Here is a 17,593-nt window from a genome sequence, read left to right on the forward strand (position 1 = left end):
TCAAGTTTTCATGTGGTTACAAACTGTTACTTTAAAAATAATTTGTATGGATTTTTACTTTCCAGAACTGACAGTAAACTTAAAAACTGGGCAACATCCTCAGCTGCAACTGTCTACTAAGGTTCATGAATATTTTTATCAGATTAATGGCATATTGCCATATTGCCATTATTTGTACACATTGACTTTCCTAAATGCTTCTGGTTAAATGTCACCACTTCTTCCCTGTCAGACCATATTATCATACACACCACAATTGAGACACACAATACAGTGCAGCACTGAAGGTGAATATTACATTTACCATTTCAGAGTTGGTACATTTGTAAACAAATTATGTATTCATTGCTTATTTATGGCTTAATTATTTCCTCCATATAATTACAGAATCAGCTCTTTTTCCCATTTCAGTTTGTAATAGTTTATCTGAAAGATAAGCATAACTACATTGTTTACAAATCTATTTTTCATTCTATTTGTTTGACAAAATGCAAAATTACTTTTCAGGTATACTTCTCATGGTCAGTTCCAGACTGTTCAGTTTTATGTCCATGGTCTTACATCAATGATGGCTCCTGTGATGTTGCATGTAACACTTCAGACTGCTTTTATGATGGTGGCGACTGCGATCTCGGTAATGGAGATGCCGGAAGTAATGGTGGCGTGGAAATGTATGATGAGAACAACCAGAGCATGGATGCTTTCAATGATGATGGATTTGACAGTCAGCTCAATTTTGAAGACAATAATGACAATCCATTCAAGCACATAAACTTTTTTGATGACATGGATACGAAAGAAGGAAGTCACCAGGAGGATTCAGTAGCTAAACTTTTTAACACCCCAGAAAGAGAAACACTTACAGAAAATACTCTCAGTGCAATTAACAGTGTTGAAGAAAATAATGAATATACTGAACCTGTAGCATCATCATCTACAGCTCCTCATGTTTCTGTAAGTCACCAAACTAACTATAAATTCCATTATAACTATGACAGAACATTGTCACATGATTCAGTCACCAAATTTCCTGTTGGTTCTAATGAAACTGTAGGACCACTGACACCAGATAACAGTGTGTCATTTGGTACTGGTCGGTTCTCAAGTGTTCCTGATGTAAACAAAGAGGTTGATGTTAATGACCATAACAGCACTAGAACATTTGCTACCAAGTCTGTGGGCACATTTGTCAGTTCTATCAATAGGAAGCCAAACTCCATTGATGATAACTTTCAACTTGCAGATGAAACCAGACATGTGAAAAACGCGGACGGAAGTTCTCACAAAACCAGACGCCAGTCATCTTTGAGGAAAAATGTGAAAGATATGATCAAACAAAACAGGAAAAATTATGGAAAATACCACAGATGGGACAGAACTAATGTTGAAAAAATTATTCCTAATGCTTCTAAACCGAGAAAAGCATTTCTGGAGCGTGTTAATGGCATGAGTGTCACAGAATTTCCTCACGAGAAACAGAATTACAACCAATTACATGTTTATCGAACACCTTATGGAATATCTCGAAAGGTGCTTAGAGACTCGTTTGCTGGGTCATTGCTCTACGTAAATCGCCTTTATAGCAAGGAATTTGGTTTTGAGGTGCGAAAAGTTCCTGCACATATGCCTCACCTCATAGATAAAAAGATAATGGAAGATTTGCAGAGAAGGTAATAAATATAGTGTTGCAGCACATATTATATATTTTTTTGTGTGAATATTGTACCTTATGGTAATATTGTATTTATGGTTATTTCAGATTTCAGGACGAATGGCTCTTGACCTCTTCGCATAAGATACGTAGAGCTAATGATATGCAGTATGCTTTCTCTTACTTTTATTTTCTTATGAGTGAAAAGAAGTCGCGATCTGCTTCAGAGATATTTGACATATTTGACACTGATCAGTCAGGGTAATAATTTAATTTTTGTGCTTTTAATTTTGTGCTTTTAGCTGTTCAGCAATCAAATTGGTCATGAACATGAAACTAAACTTTTTTCTCTCTGTTGCAGAACATTGTCCGACAGAGAAATTAGGACACTTCTGGCGAGACTTTATGAATTGCCCATTGGCTTTCACCGTGTTACAGCCTTTACCAACAAAGTAATAAATTGTTCTAGAACAGTGCCACATGTAGTATATGAGAGAGAAGCATTCACACCGATGTATGAGAGGTACCAGGACTCCAGGCTTGTAGGTAGCTACTCATTAGCTTCTTTTATGTTTCTGAGTTTGTACTTGTTGTAATAATGTCTTCCCTCCCACTTTTGCCAGCCTATTGTGAGCAGACCACTTGTGGTGAATTGTGGGCCATTGGCGAAGTTGTTAACATCCAAGTTTGGCTCAGTAAAAAGGTATAAATATGAAATAGTGAAAGATAAACATCAAGATGTGACTTTCAAAATGATTAATTCAAACATAACCCACGTGGTCTCTGTTCTCGATGAAATACGGAAGGAACCAAAGTAAGTACTGTGATCGGTAAATTGTAAAAAAATGAAGTTTAAGGCTCTTGTGCATGTACATAGTTACATTATATGTGCACTCTTTCATAAATACTCAGCTCCCTACTTGTCAATCAGTACAAACCAGAGGACTTTGGAACACTAGTATTTTATCTATCAGTGCCAACCGAAGTGGACAAATAATAATCTGGTACAGTAGTATAACCATTACTGAATGGTGTATTTTCTCTTGTCATGTGGTGTTCATACTATATGTGTGGCAGTGGTGTATGGATAATCTCTTGTAGATGGTCAGTACAGAGCACAGTCATAATCATTGGCTTCAGTGTTTGAGGGAGGCAGAGCAGTTTCGTTTTGCAGCAGTCTTCCTGTCTCCTCTGTGGTCCGGCCTTGTCATCTTCACTGTGGATATCCTCTCCCCTGCTGCTTCTCTGGTCACAGCTCAAGAAAAAGTGCACGGACTGCATTTATCACAGTGATAATTGATAGAAACACACAGGACTTTATGGGAACTTGGCACACAGACCATAGCTTCTGGTAACACTCCTGCTACAGAAGAGCCATGACAAAATTGTGTTTTTTTCTACTGTGCCTTTTGCTTGTTCCCTTCCAGAATTAGTGCTTCATACAGTCATAAATGAAAATGTGCCTTATTGCCTCCTCATGTCTCACCCACTGTCTTTGGTCTCAATTTATTCTGATTTTTTTCTTGTTACCTATCACTTTGTATTCCCATCATTATTTCACCCCCAGCCCCCCCCCTTTCTCTTGCTGTCCCCCCTGAACACTATGCTCTGTACTCTGTACTTTAACTCTGCTTGTACCATTTTCATTCAGTCTGAACAAGGGTGCAGATCCAAACATAATTCCTCATTCCAAATTAATTCCGCCTTGCCTCTGTAGATTGAATTATTTGAACGCAACACTGAAGGAGAGTTTTATTTCTAGCAAATACTGACATTTGTGTGAGATTTATCTTACACCATGAAAACTGTCTTGTCCCCTTACGCACGCGCACACGCACACGCACACACACACACACACACACACACACGGGCAGAATGAAAAGAAAAAAAGGATCTACACTGCAAATAACGGCCATCACATTTAATTTTTGATCTCTGCGGTTTTTTGGTATGATAGTGTGCTTCTGGCAGAACACCCAGAAGTATAATATTATATTTCATACTGTTGTTGCCAGTCATGGTAACATAAAATGTTTTATTACCTGTGTGGAAGCATGGAAGAGGGACACGGTGAATTGAAATAATATTTTCTCTTGAATCCATACAAATAATTGCTCAGAACGGTGCTCAGAATGCAGTTCTGAGCCCAGCCAATTATGTGTTTATGTCTTAATTTACATATCACCAAAATAATCATTGTCATTGTATGTCTTTAGCTTTTGAAGTACACCTACAAAGATGATATTCTTCCCGTTCCACTATCATATCATCAAACAATTCATTTCACGTATATTATGATCAGTTACACAGCTAGTGCTATGGAGTACGAATTCTTGAAATGTTTCTTAATATCTCACAAGCGTCGGCCGGAGTGGGCGTGCGGTTCTAGGCACTACAGTCTGGAACCGCGTGACTGCTACGGTCGCAGGCTCGAATCCTGCCTCGGGCATGGATGGGTGTAATGTCCTTAGGTTAGTTAGGTTTAAGTAGTTCTAAGTTGTAGGAGACTGATGACCATAGCAGTTAAGTCCCATAGTGCTCAGATCCATTTATCTCAGAAGTACTTGAAGAAAGGAAGTAAATGTTGTTAGAAAGAACATAAATCCTGGATGGATCTAGGTTTTATTTTTGAAGGTTAAAACCAATTTGCCACCTTCAATTTGCTTTTTTATTTTTGAAGTGATTGTGTCTTTTTTTCATCATTCACTTGTGCACTATCATTTGATTTTGGTACATGGCAGTTACCAAATTCCACAAATAATGTATGCATAGAATGATGTAGAATGAAGTAGAATTAGTTTCTTTACTTATAACACAGTGCTCATTCTTGCTCTGTTGTTGGCTCAACTTGTGTAATGTGCACTGCAGCACATACTGCAGACATATTTGTTTTGAAGTGTACAGGGAGCTTTGATTTTTGAAGGTCACGATAATGGGAACACATACAAATCCGCTGATAGTGCACGAGTGAGTGAAGGAACTTGTATAATCTTCACTTAGGGCCAATAATGTTTACTGAACACGATCAACTTCTGTGACAACAAACTAAACTTGTCTATTAGTTCACAAACCATACAATAATAGTTCTTGGCAGTAAATTCACCTGAACCTCAATAGAAGTTAATGTGGAGTAATTGCTGATTAAGCTGAATCTGTAATTAACTGCCACACAGAATTAACGACGTGTGATGATGAGAATTTTCTGCGGCAAAAGACAGTGTCCATTGACCTAGTTCATTAATCTTCAAGTGACCGCATGTGCCTAACTTTGTCCTGCTCTTCCATATTGATGTAATTCACAAATCAAAGTAAATTTATTCCAGAGAAGGCACAGTTCATTTAGGTCTGTCCAGTACAGATCTAATTATAAGTATCATACAGTCAGTTATAAGTTATTCTGTGTTTCAGTATCGGTGTTAACAATTGACATTCACACAAACTGCATAAGTTTAGATTTGGTCCTATAAAATTACTTCCACTCAGCGTGAAAGATTATCCAGTTTATATCTTCTAATTAACCTTTATATATCAAATAATATACAGGTTAAGCCTTTCCCACCTTAACTTTCACTTCTCAATTTCCTGCAGTTCTGTGACCAGATGCAAGAAAAGATGCTTTAAAATAATGAAAATTTGAAGGTAAGGGCAAGGTTCACTAGCTAACATGTTCTGGGTCAAAGAGTAAAAGTGTTAGAGACACTGCCCTCTCCTAATGAAGGCAATGTCACACATATTGATACGTATGTATCTTTGTTTTCACACATGACACGGTTATTGAAGAAACATTGATTTTAAAAAATTAAGTAGGCAAAGGTGCCAAGATAGTTTTTATCTTAAAAAAAAAAAAGGTTCAAATGGCTCTGAGTACTATGGGACTTAACATCTGAGGTCATCAGTCCCCTAGAACTTAGAACTACTTAAACCTAACTAACCTAAGGACATCACACACATCCATGCCCGAGGCAGGATTCGAACCTGCGACCGTAGCAGTTGTGCGGTTCCGGACTGAAGAGCCTAAAACCGCTCGGCCACTGCGGCCGGCTTATCTTCGAAAAGTTACTGCAACTGTGGACCAGTGCATAAGGATATTAATGTTCCCTGTAATGTCCGTTACTCATTTCATATAAATATTAGCACTGGTCCATCAGCAAGGTTTGGGTCAGTACTTTTTGTGTGTACTTGTCAGTCAGAGCTGACTGTTCATCTGTAATACAGTGGCTGCTGGTAAGACAGTAAACCCTAGTAAATTAAACCACATGAATCTACAAAAACGATTAGAACTTACACCTTTGTATGCTAGGCTGTGCATTTCTACTCACATCAGAAAATTGTGGGTGCGTGCGTGCGCACACCAGACTTGAACTCTTATGGAAATTGGTGAAATGCTGTGAGTAATGAGAATAATAAGTAAGGGGCACTACATTCGTACTGTGTGGATGATTTGATAATTTGGGTCTGACGGAAGGCGTGCTAGGATAGTCCGTGCAGTTGCGATGACCTCTGTGTCCATTTGACTTAGTGTCAGAGTATCTGCCTTGAGGACAGAAGGCTTGGTTTCGAATCCCAGTATGGCACAAATTTTCAACTTTCCCTATTGATTTAAAACAATGCCCACTTGCAGCCAATGTCTGTAATTCCTTTGTATCTTATTTACCGTTGTATCATATTTTGCTTCTTTTTCCTATTGTGCCCACATACTGTATACAAAAGCTATATGCATTTACAATTCTTACTCCAGAATTTGGAGGTCATTCCTACACTTAAGAGATGGTATGCTGGGTTGTGTGTCACCATGAGTCAGATCACATTAGGTAAGGTAGCTATTCTGCTAAAACATCTTCTCTGCAGCCACTAGGTAGTTCAGGAATGTGAAAATAATTTTTCCACAATTCTTTAGTTTTGATTTTTGGTAATTTCTACATTAATTGGCAACAGTCTCCACTGGTGAGTCACAAAGCTTCTGACTGTATCTTGACTCCCTGTTGTCGTGGATGGTGGAGACACAGCTGTGCATGATTAGTAATTGTAAATGAAATGGTCTCTGGCTGCATAGCTGGTTTTACGACTTTTTTTATTACACAGTCAATTTTTAGACCTTTGGTCCCACCATTTGATGCACCATAAGTACATATCTAATAAGTTTTATGTATTTTTTTAATTTTTTTATTTATTACAGTGGCTGTCAACCTGAAAGAAACAGTACAAGCCCCACACCCACAGTACCATGCAAAGTGACACTGGTGGGCAACAGACTACCCACCAGTTAGTTGGTTGTTCATAGAGGAAGTACAAATCCCATGAGCGGGTTCCAAAGCTTCACGTCTGCACATCAGCAGTCACTGATCCTAAGTCCAGCCTCACACATAATGGCTAAGGCAAAAGGCTGGTCACGAGGTGACTTTCTGTAGTTGGTATATCTCCTCACAGTGTAGAAGACAGTGTGTAGAGTTGAGTGATTCAGTACTGTACGTTGGTTTGCAGTGTGGTAATTACAAATAGTTCCTCCCGTCCTCTTAAACTGCTTGCCAAAGAGCCATGTTGGAAACAGTTTCTGCCAGCATGACATGCACTATCTGCTCTCCAAATGAAACCTTTACAGAGCTGGATTTTGTGGCCTGTTTGTAGCACTATGTGCTACACAAAGTAATAACAGACTTAAAATGGCCAGCCGTTGTGGCCGAGCGGTTCTAGGCACTTCAGCCCGGAACAGCACTGCTGCTACGGTCACAGGTTTGAATCCTGCCTCGGGCATGGATGTGTGTGTTGTCCTTAGGTTAGTTAAGTTTAAGTAGCTCTAAGTCTAGGGGATTGATGACCTCAGATGTTAAGTCCCATAGTGCTCAGAGCCATTTGAACCATTTGAACTTAAAATGGAAAACCTCAGCATTTAATGTCATTCTGTGCAGCCACTATTTTTAATGGCTCATACTACTAGTTGCCAGCTGTTTGAGCACCCAACTTTTGTCTGTTGCTCCCAAAGAAGGGATCGTGTTCCTTGAAAGCCCATGTTGTGCAGGCATTGTTTGTTTCCAATTTTTTAGCTGCATTCATATGTTACTGTGGATATTTTGTGATAACCGTATATTACTATGGCTGCAATATTCAGTTTTAATATGTGTTAGTTTGATTTTTTTCAACAAAATAGAAAATTCTGTGTTATTTCAAAATTTTAACATTTGAAATACATTAACAAATTGTATAAATGCTCTTGTTAACAGGAAATTCATATGTCTGAATGACAATCTGGACCCTGCCGTTGAGAAAGTCAATGATGTGATTCGTGCAGTTCTACAGGACTTTTATGAAGCACTGTTTCCTGCTCCATCATCTTTTGAACTGCCACCAGAATACCGAAATCGGTTTCTGCATTTATCAGAACTGGAGGCTTGGAGAGCGAGCAGAAATATCGCACGCGTGTTTGTATATTTATGCCTAGCTTTACTTCTCAGCTTTTCACTTGTCAGTTTCCTTCTGATTGAGGTGAGTAGCAGATGATCATTATTCTTTCCATGTCCTGTTTATGTTACGTTTTATAAAGTTATCAGTATTGATATATGTTACTGTTGACTTGCACTATACCTATTCCATCCATGTCTGCCAACAAGTGATCCATTTAACTTTAAATTAAAGTTGAAGTAAAATAATTACATTCCAGAATTGCTTGTATCTTGTCACATTAAAAGGAGAGGTACATCATTGTGAAGAACATGCACCTTCATGCACAGAAATCTTCCTGTTTGCAGTCAAAGTTCTTGTGTGTTATAGCAGGTGTAGTCTACATAAAGGGAATAGAAGCATATCACAGTCTTGATGGTACATGTATGATCCACCTACATTATCCAGTAGGCAATGACATTTAGTAAAGGGCAGGGTGCGCAAGAAGTAACTAGGTATTATTAAATGGCTGTTAAATTTTTAATATTGATGGAATAATAATGGAAATAGTACAAACGTACAGAACATTAAATGGGCTAGTGATTTTTCATGCCGTGTAGTACTGACTGTGGCCATAAGAGGCAGTACAATCAGCAACAACAAAGATGGCCAATTGCCATGAATATAGGTTGTTTCACACTATTGGGTGTGGAACTTGATTATGCCTGTGCAGAGATGGTAGCATGCGGCAAAGGGAGGGAATGCTGCAGTTCCCGTTGAGACAATAAAGAATTGTCATGCAAAGCTGAAGACCACAGGTTTGGTAAAGAATGTAGCAAAAACAGGTGGCAATCCACATCTTGGTGTGCTGAGAATGTGGTGATTGTGCAGAACATGTTCAGACGTAGCCTGGGGAAGTCGAAACACCTGGCAGCTTGTGATAGCAGGCTGTGCAGAGTTAAACTTTGGAGTATGGATCCCATTACGTGCAACAGCTGATACCAGAAGACTGTGATCACAGAATGGAGTATGGGTAGTTGATGTGGGATTGGCATGGAGATTGGCCTCAATTGTTTCACAACATCCTCTTGACTGATGAGGTCATATTCCAAGTGGGAGGTTTTGTCAATTGGCACAATTTCCATTACTGAGTGGCACAGAATCCTGGAGTTACAGTAGAGAAGATGCATTCTTGTCCAAAAGTGACCATGACCATGTGGTGTGGAATAACGGTTACAAATGTCATGGGTCCATATTTTCTGTGTGGCACAATCAATGGTGAATGCTACCTTCTGGTGCTGCAGAATTGTGTTTGGTCTTACTAATCCTACACAACTTCCTCCAGAAAACTGTGGATTCCATTGCAGGTTGTTTGAGTAAATATGTCAACACCACAGGCATCTACATCAAAATTTAATGAACTGGATGGGAAAATACTGACTACATCATCTTCATGCAAGGCAGTGCACCACCTCATTATGCAAATGTCATGTGGAAATGGTTAGATGAGAAATTTTCAGGTCATTGGCTGGGGAGAAGTAGACTACATGAACGGCCTGCAAAAAATCCAGACTTGATACCTTGTGACATTTTTTTTAAATTTATTTTATTTATTTATTTATTTTTTTTTTATGGGCCCGGGCAAAACAGGAGGAACATTGAACGAAACCTCACACATTGGATGAATTAGAAGCGTGGATTCAGGAAGTTCTTACCAGGAAGTTCTTGCCTACATAAAAATTAAATGGACTTTTAACATATTCCCATATAACAGTGTACATACTGTATTAATTCCAAATAAATAACTGTGTGAAGATAAAATGTATGTAATGTTAATTAAATCGAAACCCTTAGGTGCCAATAGGTGTTGTTGAAATACATCAATAGAGACAGCTGAGAATGTGTACCCTGACCGGGACTGGAACCTGGGATCTCCTGCTTACATGGCAGATGCTCTGTCCATCTGAGCCACTGAGGATACAGAGGATATTGCGACTGCAGGGACTTATCTCTTGCACACTTCCCTTGAGACCCACATTCCCAACTGTCCACAACCTACGTATGTAGTGTTCCTAACAGATATTTGCCCATTCACTCATTACTCACACCAGACTAAGCTGACGAGTCCCGTAAGAGTTGGCAAGGCATGTGCATTCGCACAGGAGGTGGTCAGTGGCCAGGTAGCCTTTAACTATATGAAGATGGTATCTGTTCCCAAAAGAACAGATACCATTGATGACTAGAATGAAATGATAATTAAATCGAAACTCTTAGCTGCCAACAGTCGCACTATCCTCTGTGCCTTTGGTGGCTCAGATGGATAGAGTGTCTGCCATGTAAGCAGAAGACCGAGCGAGGTGGCGCAGTGGTTAGCACACTGGACTCGCATTCGGGAGGACGACGGTTCAATCCCGTCTCCGGCCATCCTGATTTAGGTTTTCCGTGATTTCCCTAAATCGCTTCAGGCAAATGCCGGGATGGATCCTTTGAAAGGGCACGGCCGATTTCCTTCCCCATCCTTCCCTAACCCGAGCTTGTGCTCCGTCTCTAATGACCTCGTTCTCGACGGGACGTTAAACACTAAATCTCCTCCTCCTCTCTGTAAGCAGAAGATCCTGGGTTCGAGTCCACATCGGGGCACTCATTTTCAGCTGTCCCCGTTGACATATTTCAACAACATCTGTTGCCAGCTAAGGGTTTCAATTTAATTATCATTTCATTCTAGAGAAGCTGCACGCACGGTCATCAATGGTATCTGTTCTTTCGGGAACAGATACCATCTTCATAAAATGTATGTGTTTTTCGAAACCTAATTGCTTCCTGCAGATGATGTACATAAATACATCAATTTCATAACCTAGTTACTTGCTGCATATGATATATGTGTAAGAACACCACAATACTTGTCCCCCCGCACTGACAGGCTAATAATTACACTGCCTCACCAGTAGTAAACATGCCCATTTCACAAATTTAGAACTATTTTGTCAGTTAACTCCCCAAGGAATGGAACATTCTAAATTTGAACATGTTACATTAACTTCATCCATCTTCCTGGATTCCAGTAGCAAATTGTAACCAGTAAATGACAACAGCCACAACACTGATTCATTTATTTATTCATTCATTCTGTTGCAGGCAGCTGTCGAGGAGAAAAAAAAGTGTCCTATGAAACCCCCAATTCCATATTGAACAGATAGGTGCCCTGTTGTGAAGAACACGTGCCTTAATTTAAAGATAATTCCTTGTTTGCCCCAACCGTTTTACTTGTCCGATCCTGGTTTTTGTATATCACGTAGAGGGAGTATAGCCTATGGGAGATCAGTCTCTAATGTCAGAACTACAGTGGCTCTAATGCATGCAGCCGTGTACTGATCCCAGTATGCATTCTACAATTATTGACAAATGTCTGCTGCAGGGAGTCTTTTCTTTGAAGGGGTTTAAATTTTCGGGCTGCCATTTTTGTGCAAATTTCATTAAACAAACATGCTACAAACAGAAAAGACTACTATTCATATGGAGTAAGTGCACAAGGACCAGCTGGGAACAAAGTCTTGATCACAACTTTCGGAATGACTTTTGTATTTCAAATCTGTGGAGGCATCACCGATACGTCTGATGGCAATTTCAACTTGACAGCTAGAAAATGATATAACTGTGATAACTGCTGAGTCATTTCCATGCATTAGTCTTATATGTTATTTCAAAGCTTTTTCTTATTTATATTCTAATATATTATCAGTTGCTTGGTGATATAGTAAGATTTCATAATTTGTAATTATTTGAGTTTAAGATCATTTATTACTTTCTCGCATTTCATTTTGCAGCACCAGGTTCGATGCCGTCGTAAAGCGTCAAATGGCAATCTGGCAAGACAATATGCAGATGTGGGCGTGTAATGTGTAAAGAATGCTACAGGTTCTGAATCACAATCTAGTCTCAATGTAAATAATATTTCCTTACATTCCAGTTTTTGATGGATATATTTGTAATTTGTTTATTAATAATTTTTCTCTTAAATAATACTTTTTGTAATATGAGTAGGCAATGAATGTAAGGTGTGTGTGTGTATATATATGGCATCAGACTGTTTGTTTGTAATAGTGTGAATAAGGAAGAGCTGTATAGTTCATATAAAACATCACACCATTTTGTTTGTACAGCAAATACACCAGTGGTGTCAGAAATGTAAGTAATATTTTCTTGGAATATTTATCTCCAACATCCTTTTCCAAGAGTTGCTGTAAATGTTGACATATTGGTCTGAAACATTTACATTATTTTGCTTGACAGGAAACAGAATTCCTCCTCTAGCAAATCCAGAGAGAAATTGGGCAATGAGGTAAGTGAAAGGTGAAGTATTAGTCACTTGGGACTAAGAAACAAATGTTCACAATGCAGTCATTAGGTAAAATAACAAAGACATGTTGATAAATGATTGGATACTAACTGTTTAGGGAAGTGGGTCTTAAAGGTGCAGCAAGGAATGATGTGTGTATGAAATTTACCCAAATAGTTCAATACTTCACTGTACAGAACATTCTGCAAATATTACAGATAGCCTTGTCAACCTTTTCCAGATGATGTCCAGAACTGTTGTGAGTACCGTATTTACTCGAATCTAAGCCGCACTCGAATCTAAGCCGCACCTGAAAAATGAGACTCGAAATCAAGGAAATAAATTTTCCCGACTCTAAGCCGCACCTGAAATTTGAGACTCGAAATTCAAGGGGGGAGAGAAGTTATAGGCCGCATCTCCAAATCGAAACAAAGTTGGTCCATTGTAATATGAGACACAATTTAGATCGAATGAATGACGATACAGCTACAGTAGTTAGGTTCGAGTCGTAAGCTTAGCTTAGCAGTTAAGCTTTACCAGGTAGCCATTGCTATGCGTCAGGCGCTCCGTCCGTACTTATACGGGTACCCTTCCTTTTCCACGTGCCTCGTCTTGTTTGAATTGATTGCTTATTTTTTCTTTGATCTGATAAGCGCAGTTTTCTTTGTTATAAGTGTTTAAATCACTCAGCTGAAAATGCATTACTGTACTGTGTCATGCATTGTTTGTCGCATTCTGATAGTGCAGGTTTACGGCCTGTCGCCGCTCGCGGCATGGCTCGCTTTTGTGCGCGCTACCGCCGCTTACAATAAAAAAAATAAAATAAAAAAAGAGAGGAATCATCTCATTAGCGAAACAATGGCAAGAAACTGCTATTTTTTGTTACTTACACTGCTGCTTTCTTTGATAATGATCAACAAGAACCAAATAATACACATCGTATGATAGATGTTCTGAACGAGAGTTTAGCGAAAAATTTTCTCCGTTTGAAAATATTCGCATGCGCCTCTTTAGTACATTACATTCTACACGGAAATTAGTCATCGTAGATTTAAAAATCTAGTCAATTGCCGTGCTTCATTTCTGACTGTATCACTATTAGGCATAAGAATAATACGAATGTAAACATGACATGATATGTATATTCCTCCGCGTTTGCTGTTGTCTCACTCTAGTTTCGTAGTGTATTAGGCAGACAGGACTTAAACGAGATAGCAGCCAACATGAAACAATACATGGCAAAATGTTTATATTCGTATTATTCTTATGGTGATGAGAATACTGCATGTGATTCACAATTAAGTTCCTATTAGCAACCAGCTCGTCTCACAGATAGGAAAAAAATTCAGAACGTAGAGTTGGCCATATTGACAAACATCCCAAACAGTCTTGCCAGTCGGATTTTCGTAGTACATTGAAATGCTGCTACATTCGAAGATGAACAATACGGAATTTGTATTTACTTCGTTGGATAATGTATGAAAATGCAGTGGTTGAAACTCGGGGTGGAGAAAAAAAAGCTCGTCTTCCACCTTTTTTTTAATTTATTTCCTGACGCAGAGGTTTCGGCACCAGTATTTATCTTTGTGCCTACAAAGCATGCCTGTGTAGCGCTACATATATTCGGCGGCAGAAGTAAGTTGTGTCGGCACCCACCAACATTTTTCAGAACTTCCGCTTGCTTTGCACTCGATTCTAAGCCGCAGGCGGTTTTTTGGATTACAAAAACCGGAAAAAAGTGCAGCTTAGATTCGAGTAAATACGGTATCCTTTGAATGAGTCTTGGAGCATCATTTCATAGACAAGTTTTATTAGTCAATTGTGAAAGCATGTGTAATTAATTATGGAAATCATTCCTATCATGCTGCAGTCTTAATAAATAAAGAAAATTTTGGAGACTGTCAAATCTTTTCTTCAATCAATTTTTTATTGGAATTCACTTGTATAAAAAGAACATTAATTCATGTAACTGCTAATATACCCTCAACCCGAGCATATTAATAGGTCAAAGTGAAAGGGCAACATATTATCATAAAACAGCTGGTTCTTAAATTGTAAAAAATGGGGAAGGCTCTGTGATTTTACTTTTCCACCACACACAAGTGTTACAGTGCTGACAGTTTTCAGAGTATTTTGCAAATGTGAGAAGCAAACATAGTGTAAATTGCAAAACAGTAATCTGAATATCACTGACCATTTAAGTCCCATGTAGTCTTCTTGAACTCAAAACTGTGCTGCTGTTCAGTTGGGTGGCTCAAGGCTGCTGCACAGCTTTAAAATCTCGCCACACTTCATATACAAGCATGAGTCCCGCTTGCACGATATTCATGTTACATCCTGTGATTTGTCACAGGTGTTAACAGTATTTCAGTATCCCGATCTTTACGGTTATAACAGGAAGACTGCGATAAAATGTCAGGAGGACACTTAAATCTAATTCCTTCAGGATAGTGGAACGTGTATAGAACCAATGAACTGACAATGTAATTTAAGAGTGAGGTGGTAGTAGACAGCAGGTTGGAGTTCATGAAAATGATTTCAATGCTTCATATGTAGCAATTCACAAATTAAAACATGAACTTTCATGTGTGAAGTGAGTATGAATAAGTAATTTGAGGCTAGTAACTTGATATTTTGCATGTTTAACAAAGCACAGCTTTGTCTCTGGAATAGTCATTACACTAGTGTGTAGAATGTAAGGACAAAAATAGCTTTTGTACGACATGTCACTGCCAAATAACATAGCTCGATGAAACTTGACTGTGCATAGAAACGGCTGCTGCTGTAGAATACTCGAGGTAACTGAAGGAAATAATATGACGAACAGAAATGACACTTTTATTCTAAGAAAATAATTACACTGAAATCACTGCGATTCATGGCCATTGCAGGAGGCAGGACAGTTGTTTGTGAGATGTGCCCTCACCACGGGTGCTCTGCAGTGTGCTCCCGTGCTGGCCGTAACTGAAGGTTACTCATCGGTGCACGTGGACGTGTTGCAGAGCATCTCCCAACACATCCCACATGTGACCAATAGGATTAAAGTCAAGGGGATGGACAGACAAGTCCATTTACCAAATATCGTTCCATCTCTCATTCCACACTGTTTGGTGCAGTTGCACATTGTCACCCATAAAGAAGAAGTCGGGGTCAAATACGTCTCTGAAAAGACACACACGGGGAAAGAGTACAGCGTCACAATAATGTTGACCAGTGAGTGTACTGTGTTCGAAGAGTTGTAGAGCAGCATAATCCCTGCTCATGTTGTAACACCTGCATCACCAAAACTATCACGTTCGACAATGTCAGATGCACCCTCGTATGGCAAAAGATAGGAACACATAATGTATCCAGTAACTTTGTTGAACACGATTGTTTTGATGTTCCAGGTGTTACGGTGTGGGTTGGCATAATGTTACACGGGCAAAATATGGCTTTACGTGCTGATGATGTGTTCAGCTAAATCCTCTGACACAACTCGGTCAAATGTAGCACTCGGTAGACATCTGAAAATTCCACAGAAATGTAGGAAGAAGTGAAGCAATGACTCGAGTACTGGAGAAAAGCAAATTTAAATTATAGTGTTTATAGATTTTGAGAAAGTCTGAGACAGTTCTGTCTGGAATACAAGGTCTGACACTCTTAAGGCAGCAGGGATAAAATATAAGAAGCAAAGCATGAGCTACAGTTTATACAGAAACCATACTGCTGTTAAAAGAGTCTGAGGAGATGAACTGGGGTATCTGAAATGCGTGGCAATTTCGGGAGGAGGGGGCAAATTCATATTCTTGAGGAAAAAAACCATGTTTCACAAAGCACCTAGCATTCAAGCCCACATCAGTGTATCGATTATTCATATGATTTTGAATCACACCCCTGCTGTTTTTTGGACATTTTTGATCACACACTTAAGTTGATTTCTGAATGAATTATAAGTTGATTTTTGAAAGCGTGCATAGTGTATGTGGTGTCTCTGTGCATCTAGAAATGAACTTTCCTGCAGACAAAACGGGACTGGGCTATACGAGCTGAGCGGAATAAAGCCGAACCGGTGAACGCCTACTGCTGGTTGTTTATGTGGTCGATTTGGTTTGCAGATGTTCAGCGTTGTTATAATTACCAGCGAAATCCATAGATTCAGACTACTAGAGTGGAAATAAACAACTAACAGGAATAACAGGCAAGAAAGATTATGTATTATCTTCATGGTGTATCCAAGAAAGTGAAATTCTGACAAATTTTTGGCCAGACGGCTACAGTATACAGGGCCAGTTGTAGTCCCTGGCTAGCAACCGCTTACATTCCATTCTAGGAGTAGCACGGAAAGCGCATTGTACGAACACGTACTAAGGCGTAACCGGAGAATAATCGCTGGATAACTAAACTGGTTATTGTGGCAGGGTTAGTAAATTTAACCGGAGAATGAGTTTTGACATTGGTAGGAATAGTTACAGAATTAATGATGACAATATTGTTTGTTAGAACAAAGGAGGAGAAGAAATGGGGACAACACACAAATTATGGAAGAATATGAGGATTCCAAATTTATACAAACATTTCATCCTACTACTTTTCGGCCTCGTGGATGAGAAACTGGAGCGTATGAATGAATGTGAAACTATTTCTTAACATAAAGCTTTTTGACTGTAGTAGACCAGATAGGTGTTTCGTATTGGCACTTCATGAATTATATTGTCGTACTATAAAAATCCCCCCCATGAACCATGGACCTTGCTGTTGTTGTGGAGGCTTGCATGCCTCAGCGATACAGATGGCCGTACCGTAGGTGCAACCACAACGGAGAGGTATCTGTTGAGAGGCCTGACAAACGTGTGGTTCCTGAAGAGGGGCAGCAGCCTTTTCAGTAGTTGCAGGGGCAACAGTCTGGATGATTGACTGATTTGGCCTTGTAACACGAACAAAAACGACCTTGCTGTGCTGGTACTGCGAACAGCTGAAAACAAGGGGAAACTACAGCCATAATTTTTCCCGGGGGCATGCAGCTTTACTATATGGTTAAATGGTGATGGCGTCCTCTTGGGTAAAATATTCCGGAGGTAAAATAGTCCCCCATTTGGATCCCTGGGTGGGAACGACCCAAGAGGACGTTGTTATCAGGAGAAAAAACACTGGCGTTCTACGGATCGGAGTGTGGAATGTCAGATCCCTTAATTGGGCAGGTAGGTTAGAAAATTTAAAAAGGGAAATGGGTAGATTAAAGTTAGATG

General features: G+C 39.3%; 1 protein-coding gene across 4 annotated transcripts in view; it reads left to right on the forward strand.

The window, feature by feature from the left end:
- LOC126100107 (N-acetylglucosamine-1-phosphotransferase subunits alpha/beta) overlaps window positions 1-12,218 on the forward strand; it is a 152,999-nt gene extending 140,781 nt beyond the window's left edge. The window contains exons 8-13 of one of the 4 annotated variants that reach the window (XR_007522136.1): window positions 508-1,670; window positions 1,760-1,912; window positions 2,013-2,197; window positions 2,275-2,465; window positions 6,828-7,045; window positions 7,870-8,000. Coding sequence is in view for 1 of the 4 variants with exons in the window: in XM_049910628.1 (XP_049766585.1) it covers window positions 508-1,670; window positions 1,760-1,912; window positions 2,013-2,193; window positions 2,275-2,465; window positions 7,870-8,131; window positions 11,854-11,925 (2,022 nt within the window). In the remaining 3 variants the exon portion in view is untranslated. Of the gene's footprint in view, window positions 1-507; window positions 1,671-1,759; window positions 1,913-2,012; window positions 2,198-2,274; window positions 2,466-6,827; window positions 7,046-7,869; window positions 8,132-11,853 lie in introns of those variants that run through there. The other 3 variants (XR_007522134.1, XM_049910628.1, XR_007522135.1) reach the window with 3 other exon arrangements.
- Window positions 12,219-17,593: the final 5,375 nt, after the last annotated feature.

This window comes from Schistocerca cancellata, chromosome 9 (genome assembly GCF_023864275.1).
Source record: "Schistocerca cancellata isolate TAMUIC-IGC-003103 chromosome 9, iqSchCanc2.1, whole genome shotgun sequence".
Lineage (NCBI taxonomy): Eukaryota > Metazoa > Arthropoda > Insecta > Orthoptera > Acrididae > Schistocerca > Schistocerca cancellata.